This window comes from Vidua chalybeata, chromosome 23 (assembly GCF_026979565.1).
Source record: "Vidua chalybeata isolate OUT-0048 chromosome 23, bVidCha1 merged haplotype, whole genome shotgun sequence".
Taxonomy (NCBI): Eukaryota; Metazoa; Chordata; class Aves; order Passeriformes; family Viduidae; genus Vidua; species Vidua chalybeata.
The window spans coordinates 296,985-305,962 of NC_071552.1; the positions used below are offsets into that span (position 1 = coordinate 296,985).

At 59.8% G+C, this 8,978-nt stretch overlaps 2 protein-coding genes across 2 annotated transcripts; one reads left to right on the forward strand and one right to left on the reverse strand.

Moving 5' to 3' along the window:
- Positions 1 to 2,763: 2,763 nt before the first annotated feature.
- Positions 2,764 to 4,973, reverse strand: LOC128799105 (G protein-activated inward rectifier potassium channel 4-like). The gene is made up of 3 exons (XM_053963215.1): positions 4,797 to 4,973; positions 3,510 to 4,695; positions 2,764 to 3,297 (listed from the first exon to the last, which is right to left on the reverse strand). Exons 1-3 carry the CDS (start codon positions 4,971 to 4,973, stop codon positions 2,954 to 2,956), a joined length of 1,707 nt encoding a protein of 568 aa, XP_053819190.1. The 3' UTR covers positions 2,764 to 2,953.
- A 1,032-nt stretch (positions 4,974 to 6,005) lies between these two features.
- On the forward strand, positions 6,006 to 8,286 carry CLDN25 (claudin 25). The gene has a single exon (XM_053963228.1). It carries the CDS (start codon positions 7,213 to 7,215, stop codon positions 7,885 to 7,887), a length of 675 nt encoding a protein of 224 aa, XP_053819203.1. The 5' UTR covers positions 6,006 to 7,212; the 3' UTR covers positions 7,888 to 8,286.
- The last annotated feature ends 692 nt before the right edge of the window (positions 8,287 to 8,978 follow it).

Genomic DNA, 8,978 nt, shown 5'->3' on the forward strand with positions numbered 1-8,978 from the left:
AATGGGAATGGGAGTGGGAATGGGAATGGGAGTGGGAATGGGAATGGGAATGGGAATGAAATGGGGATAGGAATGGAAATGGGAATGGGAGTGGGAATGGGAATGGGAGTGGGAATGGGAATGGGAATGGGAATGGGAATGGGAGTGGGAATGGGAATGGGAGTGGGAATGGGAATGGGAATGGGAATGGGAGTGGGAATGGGAATGGGAATGGGAATGAAATGGGGATAGGAATGGAAATGGGAATGGGAATGGGAATGGGAATGGGAATGGGAATGGGAATGGGAGTGGGAATGGGAATGGGAATGGGAGTGGGAGTGGGAATGGGAATGGGAAATGGGAATGGGAGTGGGAGTGGGAATGGGAATGGGAGTGGGAATGGGAATGGGAATGAAATGGGGATAGGAATGGGAATGGGAATGGGAATGGGAGTGGGAATGGGAATGGGAGTGGGAATGGGAATGGGAGTGGGAATGGGAATGGGAATGGGAATGGGAATGGGAGTGGGAATGGGAATGGGAGTGGGAATGGGAATGGGAATGGGAATGAAATGGGGATAGGAATGGAAATGGGAATGGGAATGGGAATGGGAATGGGAGTGGGAATGGGAATGGGAGTGGGAATGGGAATGGGAATGGGAATGGGAATGGGAGTGGGAATGGGAATGGGAGTGGGAATGGGAATGGGAATGGGAATGGGAATGGGAATGGGAATGGGAGTGGGAATGGGAATGGGAATGGGAATGAAATGGGGATAGGAATGGAAATGGGAATGGGAATGGGAATGGGAATGGGAATGGGAATGGGAATGGGAGTGGGAATGGGAATGGGAATGGGAGTGGGAGTGGGAATGGGAATGGGAATGGGAATGGGAGTGGGAGTGGGAATGGGAATGGGAGTGGGAATGGGAATGGGAATGAAATGGGGATAGGAATGGGAATGGGAATGGGAATGGGAATGGGAGTGGGAATGGGAATGGGAATGAAATGGGGATAGGAATGGGAATGGGAATGGGAATGGGGATGGGAATGGGAATGGGAGTGGGAATGGGAGTGGGAATGGGAATGGGAATGGGAGTGGGAGTGGGAGTGGGAATGGGAATGGGAAATGGGAATGGGAATGGGAATGGGAGTGGGAATGGGAATGGGAATGAAATGGGGATAGGAATGGGAATGGGAATGGGAATGGGAGTGGGAATGGGAATGGGAATGAAATGGGAATGGGAATGGGAATGGGAGTGGGAATGGGAATGGGACTGAAATGGGAATGGGAATGGAATGGGAATGGGAATGGGAATGGGAATGGGGATGGGAATGGGAATGGGAATGGGGATGGGAATGGGAATGAAATGGGAATGAAATGGGAATGGGAATGGGAATGGGAATGGGGATGGGAATGGGAATGAAATGGGAATGGGAATGGGGATGGGAATGGGAATGGGAATGAAATGGGAATGGGAGTGGGAATGGGAGTGGGAATGGGAATGGACAGGGAATGGGAGTGGGAATGGGAATGGGAGTGGGAATGGGAATGGGAATGGGGATGGGAATGGGAATGAAATGGGAATGGGAATGGGAATGGGAATGGGGATGGGAATGGGAATTGGAATGGGGATGGGAATGGGAATGGGAATGAAATGGGAATGGGAGTGGGAATGGGAATGGGAGTGGGAATGGGAGTGGGAATGGGAATGGACAGGGAATGGGAGTGGGAGTGGGAATGGGAATGGGAGTGGGAATGGGACAAGGACAGGGAATGGCACAGGGACAGGGAATGGGGCAGGGACACGAATCCAGCCCGGCTCGGTGGGAGCCCGGCGTGTCCCGTGCTGTGGAACGCGACCGCCTGTGCGATAGCCGAGTTTGTGTTTGTTATTCGCCCAGTGGCCTGCATGTGAATATTAACGATATGTAAATCAACTGCTTAACAGGCAAATCACGATTTTATATCGAATCAACGTGCATATTGACCCTTATTAACGCTGCACCTACAGACACTTCTTTGCAGCTTTTTTTTTTTTTTTTTTTTTTTTAACTTTTTCTTGTGCAGGGAGTTTTATGTGTGTAGGGGATCTGGGGCTGCCGGGGTGTGGTGTAGGGACACTGATGTATATGTTTACATTACACCCCCATGCATCCCTTCTGTGCCGGGCTGACCTCGGCCCCAGGGCCTCCCCAGCTGCTCCATCCCTCCCCTCGCACCCTTCTCGGCAGGAGAGATTGGAGGTGAGGTCAGAAAATAGCCTGCCCAAGGCTCCGTGGGGAGATACAAAGGTAGGTTGATAGAGGAAAAGCAGAGGTGGACAAAAGGGGTTAAATCCCGAGGGTTGTTCTGCAGCCCCCTGAGGCAAAGCTGACTGGGGACTGCACGGAGGGTCCTCAGCCCAGCCAGACCCTGCATACACAGATTTTATTGGTTTGGTTTTCAACCCAGGCCCCTGTCCCAGGCCCAGGCACTGCCCTGCCAAGTGCTGCAGGTGACTCCAGTATTGTCATTCCTGTCACAATATTAATTTAATTCTACTGCACGTCCAACCTCACGCAGCACCAGCCCGGTGCAACATCTCCCTGCTGGGGGAGTCCTGGGGCGCCACGTCACGCAGGGAGTGGGGGCACTTTGGGGTGTTGGGGGGGCACGGGGCCATGTCAGGGTCCATGAGGTGCTGCAGGACTGAGCCCGTGGCACTGGGGGGACTCTGGGCTCTGCCTCTTCTTTGCCCAGCCCCCTGAGAGTGCCCCCGGAATAAACACGGCTGGCCGTTGGGTGGTTTTGTCACGAACAGCCTTTACTCGCCCACTAGTTACGCTTGGTATTCCTTCTTACAAAAGAACAACAAAAAGAACGCCCTGTGGCTGCCCTGGGGGAACAGGGGGTGAGGGCCCAGGGGCTCAGCCCCACAGAGGAGGGTGGGCTATGGCACTGTTGGCGTGGGGCACCCACGGCCCGGGAGCCGCTCAGGCAGGGAATTCCCGCTCCGGCGGCTCGTCCCGGCCGCCCTCAGCCGCGCTGCCGGGGCCGCTCATCCCCAGCGGCGCGTCCTCGCCGGGCCCCGGCAGCGCGCAGGGCTGCACGAGGTGGTCCCAGTAGAGGCTGAGCGTGGAGTGCTCCTGCTGCTCCAGCTCCTTCAGCTCGTGCAGCTCCCTGGCGCTGGCCGCCGGCGTCTGCACCTCGAAGGTCATCTCAAAGCGGCTGTAGTCCACCTGGAAGGCGCCTTTCTCCAGGGACATGCAGGGCTCAAAGCGGTATCCCCAGAGGATCTCGTCCTCCGTGTAGGAGGTGCGGGCTTGGCACGTCATTCCTGCGGCAAGACAATGGCTGAGCTGTGCCACAGCGAGCCCCCTGCTGCCTGGCCAGGGGCTTCCAGCCCTGCGCCACCCATGGCCCACTGGAGACAGTTTTGACCCCGAGCCTGCCTTGCTCAGATGTCACTCGTGGGCCCAGGTTTGCCCAGCATCTCCAGGACCCCAGGGGAGCCCCCCCTCTCCACCCTGACTCCCTGAGACCACTTGCCTGTGGCTTCCACGATGCCCTCGAGGATGATGATGATTTCAAACTGCTCCCGGCGCAGTGACTCGGCAGACATGTCCCAGAAAGGGCTGTGACGGTTGATGACGTGGCAGATGATCTGGGGCTCCACCAGGAACAGACGGTCCTCCCCTGTGTCATAGCCCAGGTTCAGTTCCGACTGCTCCAGGGGGATGAACTCCCCCTCGGCCGTCTGACGGGACTTGATCAGCTTTGCCCGGATCTTGGCATCCACCATGTGGCTTTCCCGCAGGTCCCCCACACGAAACATCAGGCAGAGCTTCTCGTCCCGGAGGGAGATGACGCAGTTCTTGCTGAAGATGAGGGTCTGGGCGCGCTTCTTGGGCCGGGAGATCTTAACGAACATGCAGCCAACCATCATGGCGTCGATCATGGAGCCCACGATGGACTGTGCCATCAGCAGGATGACGCCCTCGGCGCAGTTGGCCGTCACCATCCGAGTGCCGTAGCCGATGGTCCGCTGGCTTTCCACCGAGAGGAGCAAGGCGGAGACGAAGCCGTCCACGTTCTCGATGCACGCCTGCCACTCGGGATCGCCCTGGTGCCCAACGTCACCCCGCACCCAGGCGTCCAAGAAGTAGATGAAGCCAAAGACCACCCAGGTGACGATGTAGCACATCATAAAGACGAAGAGGAACCAGCGGTACTTGAGGTCTACGATGGTGGTGAAGATGTCTGAGAGGAACCTCTTCTTGTCCTGGATGTTGCCCAGATTCACCTGGCACTTGCCCACTTTTGTCACGTAGCGCTGCCGCTGCCGCTTGCCGGCCTGGGCCACGGGGCTGTCCTCCTCCAGCAGCTTGCAGCGCCGGCCCTGCAGCCCCTCCGGGGTGGGGACGGTGGAGCTGCGGGCGGAGGTCTTGCCGCGGGAGGAGTTGGGGACGTTGGCCACGCTCAGCGCGTGCAGCGGGTACAAGCGGGCACCTGCCTCCTGTGGGGCAGGCGCTGGGCACCAGGACGGCCGGCCGCGGTGCTGCTGCGTGCTCAGGCTGCCGCGGCTCGGCGGCAGGGACGGCTCACCGGGGACAAAGCCGCTGTGACGGGGCGCAGATGGGTAGTTTGGCATCGGGGCGCCTCTCCTGGCAGTGGCGGCGGCGGCTTTCTGCCCGCCGTCCTCCACCAGAGCCTCGGGGGCGGCCGGGAGATCGGGCTGCGGGGGGGGGAAAGGAGCCCGTCGGTGAGAAATCGCCTCCGACAACCGCGAGCGCCCGGCGGCATCGTGTGCCGAGCATGCCCCGGTGCGAGCCGTACCTTCTGCGGGAAGGTGCCGTAGCGGCTGGTGTCGGTGGGTGGCCGGGGCAGGTAGGCCAGCATGTGCTTGGCCGTGGGGGTCTGCGCCGGGGGGATGGAGTTGCTGCGGCCGCGGGGCTCCTCCGGGGCCAGCCAGCCGCCGGCGCCGCCGCTGTTGCGGGCGTAGGGGAGCACCATGGCGGCGGGCTCAGCCCCGGGCGGGGCGCGGGGTCCTGCCGTGGGGGAGACAAAGCGGGGAGTTATTCGGACACGGAAAGCAGCCTGGGGCTCTGGTCCCCCTCCGCACCCCCGGGGGCCAGGGTCTGGGGGGTCCCCCTTGCCCAGCAACCCATGTCCCAGCTCCGGAGCTGTGCCGGGGTCCCTGCGGGCTGGCTCCAGATGGCTAAGCCCATTAAGGGCCATAATTGCATTGCAAGGCCGGGGAAGGAGGCATTCGTCTCCGGTGGGAAGCTGCCCCGGCAGCCGGCAAGCTCCGGGTGAGCACCTAAGGCACTGTTCCACAGTTGCTCCAGGCCGTGAAGGCAGCTGCCGGTTCTCTAAGAAGCTCCGAGCAGAAATGGATGGCCCCTAGGTGCGGAGGAAGGACAGCCTGTGAGAGAGACGCAGACCCCACAGCCGGGCTCCTCGGGACAGGCTGAGTCCAGCCGGTGCCCATGGGGAGACGTGATGGGAGGTCATGGTCCTGGAAACGCAACCCGGAGCGCAGCGACCTGCGGGGATAGGGGTGGGGATGGGGTGGGAGTGTTGGCACTCTGCCTCCGTCGAGCATCCCCTGCTACTGCAGAGCAGCGGGACAGCGGTCCTCAGTGCGACGATGGAGGATGTCGGTCTCCGGACCAAGCTCCCGGCTCCCCAGACCCCTGGGCGCGGGAGACACCCACCTCATGTCCAGGCAGAGCGGCTGCCAGCCCGGCAGACGTCGTTCTCGGCTTGTGGCTCCCGCTGCGCCCCGGCCACTGCCGGGCATCTTCCCACCGGTTGTGGATGGGAATCCTCTGCCCGGCTGTGCCACCGTGGCCGGTGGGAGGGAAAGAAGGACTGGGAGCTCGGCGGCGGCCGCCAATCCTGCTCCGGCGGCAGAAGGTCACCCGTTAATCTGTCTCAATGACAGGCACAATTACCTTGAGACGATTTAATCAGAAGGAGCAGGTGCCCCAATGCCTGGGGGAAGGAGCAGGAGGGGTTTCCCAGCGGATTTCCCTGCTCTTGCCCTTCGGATGATGCTCCCTGTCTGCTCTTAGGCACGGGATGGTCAGCAAGGGCTGGAAAACATCCCCTTTCTCCTGCCTGGTCTGTGCTTCTACGTTGAGCGTGGTCCATTCTCCCTTGCCCCCTCCCTGTGGGAACCCCCTGCAAAGATCCTCCTGACGCTCACCAGGGCTGGACCCCGGGACCAGCAGGACTCAGTAATTTCCAGTCTGGCTCCTGATACAGATAAGAAAGACGGCGGATGAAGGAGAGATTAGTCGCTAATCTCCCGGGGAAGATGAATCTGCAAGCTGGACCCCGCGGAGGCAATGCACGTGGGGGAGGATGGGAGCCGAGTGCCAGCACAAACTTGGGATTTTCCTGATGCTTCTTTTCATCCTTTTTGTAGAATCCCAGAAGGGTTCGGGTTGCAGAGGGTCTTAAAAATCAGTCCAGCTCCAGCCCCCTGCCACAGGAACACATTCCACCAGACCAAACTGATGCAGATGGGTTTTCCCCAGCTTTGTGTTTGCATCAGGGTATCTCCTATCAGGACAGGGTTTCCTCACACACAAGCACCATGAGTCGCATCTGCTGGTGAAGTGCTGGGTGCAGGACAGGGGGATCAATGCCCACCTGCGAGAAGGGCCCATCTGAAACCTGCTTCCTCCCTTGAACATCCCCATTCTCAACGCAGCCCTCAAAGGCTCCTTTCTTTGCACGTTTATTTAATGACCGAATGAGGATCAAGGCCTCGAACCGAGGCACTGACTCCTGAGAAAAGCCTGATGCCGGCTCTCTGCTGCCTGCAACTTGTGCTACGGTGCCAGCCGTGTCCCACCGAGGCTGGAACTGCTGCTGCCGCCGAGAATCGCTTTCCCTGCCAAGGCTCTCGCTCCGGGGTGGCCAAGGCTCGGAGGATTTGCGTGCTTTGGCTTAACCCTCCTGGGCACGGCGAGGCAGCGGCGGGACCCAGCCCGGAGTTACCGCGGGGATGCACCCGGCTTTTCCTGCTGAGCCGGGCTCTCCTTTTAGCGTGGAAAAACCAACAACAGCTGAAAAACGACCGTGGCCACACCCCGGCGTTGGAGGAACAGGCTTGAATTCGCCCCCCCGGGCGGCAGACGCGGCCGGCGGCCGGGCGGACGCTGCTGCACAAGCGTTAATGCCCGCGGCCGCCGCGCAGGGCGGCTAATCGGGGCCCGGAGGTTAGCGGGGCGGCGACAGCATGGCCGGGGGCTGGTGGGCAAGGGCGCAGGGGGCGGGGATGCTGCTGGCTCTCCTCGGATGGATCAGCTCCTGCGTCACCACCTTCGTGCCACTCTGGAAGAACCTCAACCTGGACCTGAACGAGCTGGAGGTCTGGAACATGGGGCTCTGGCAGGTCTGCATCACCCAGGAGGAGGGGGTGGTTGAATGCCAAGCCCACGGCTCCTTCCTGGCGCTGCCCCCCGAGCTGCGCATCTCTCGCCTCCTGATGTGCCTCTCCAACGGGCTGGGGCTGCTGGGCTGTCTCCTCGCTGCCCTGGGGCTGGAGGGCTGGAGAACCTGCGAGGACAAACCTGGGCAAAAGAGGAAGCTCCTGCTTGGCGGGGGAGCGACGCTTGGCATGGCAGGGATCACCACCCTGGTGCCAGTCTCCTGGGTCGCCTACAACACCGTCCTCGACTTCTGGGATGAGACTGTCCCCGACATCGTCCCCAGGTGGGAGTTTGGGGAGGCCACCTTCCTGGGGTGGTTTGCTGGAGCCTTCCTCGCCACTGGCGGACTGCTCCTCGCCTGCAGCGCCCGCTCCTCGAGCACCGCAACGCCGCTGGCCCCCGCCTGCCACCAGGCCCCCGCTGCACGGGGTCTGGCTGGGGGCCACCACCTGCACCCCAAAAATGCAGACTTGGTCATCTAAGGCCTCAGGGTGCAGTGCCCTGTGCACCTCGTGGCTCTTCCCCTGGCAGGGAGGGCTCCTGCTTGTTTCACAGGATGATTTACTAATTGCTACGGCAGCTCTGCAGGTTTCTCTCCTTCCTCTGCACGTCTGCTTCACTTTTTTTCTGTTAAGGAGCAGCAGATTTCCCCGCAGCACTCACCAAGCAAACATGGGAAGGCAACAAGCAGCAGGCAGCACTTCGTAATGCTGGTGACACCGTGGTACCATCACCGATGGGTGACACTGTGTTGGCATCCCTGGCGAGTCCCCCATAGCCAAGTCTGTTGTGGCAAATGCTGCGCCCCAGTGCAGCAGCTCTTTCCTTGCATGTCTGTGTTGCTCTGATGTATTTGCAATAAATTATCATGTCTGTTGGCAGTGTGTCTGTGCTCTGAACATGCAGCTGTGTCTTGGAGAGGTGGGACGCAGGGCGGGAGCTGCAAGGGGCAGCACTGCTGCTGCAGCTATGGTTTGGTCAGAAAAGAATGGAGGAAAAGAGAGAAAAATGGAAAACAAGGGGGAAGGAGGAAAATGAGAGACAAGGCAGCACCAAGTTCTACTCCTGCTACTGATGGCAGTGACCGCGTGCCCTGCAGGAGCCTCATCTTCTCATGGCTAAGATGATAAAGCCGATAAGTGCCACAGACCTTTGTGTCAAAAGTTCCTTGACTGCATCATTTACCTGTGCACAAGAGGCAAGAAAGGTTTTTTGCTGGTCTGAACTGTTCCTTCCACATTTTCCTGATTCAGCTGTAAAAATAAAGGCTGATTACACACCTCTGTGAGCAGGAGCATGGACCATCAGGCTGGATTAGCACCCGGAGTCCTGACAGGGGCCTGCCCGCTGCTACGGCACTGGTTGAAAACCGAGTTCAGCGCTGGTTTAATCCCTGCAGGCTCAAAGCCGTGGGCGCGTGACCCATCTCAAGGAAGGCCCAGCCGACAGCAACATTCCTGGGGGAAGCAAAGTCCACTCCCTCTAAGTCCCATTTTGAAACCTGCACTTTGCTCAGTTGGAGGACCCGAAGGCGCGGATGGGCAAGGCAAGGGAACAGGGATGATCCCTGGGA

Excerpts from the sequence above, each read along its gene's own strand:
- CLDN25 (XM_053963228.1), top strand. The coding sequence starts at position 7,213 with ATGGCCGGGGGCTGGTGGGCAAGGGCGCAGGGGGCGGGGATGCTGCTG.
- LOC128799105 (XM_053963215.1), bottom strand. The coding sequence starts at position 4,973 with ATGGTGCTCCCCTACGCCCGCAACAGCGGCGGCGCCGGCGGCTGGCTG. Across the intron at positions 4,696-4,796 it reads ACGGCACCTTCCCGCAGAAG|CCCGATCTCCCGGCCGCCCC; the intron begins GTACGGCTCGCA and ends CCCCCCCCGCAG. Across the intron at positions 3,298-3,509 it reads GGGCATCGTGGAAGCCACAG|GAATGACGTGCCAAGCCCGC; the intron begins GCAAGTGGTCTC and ends GTCTTGCCGCAG.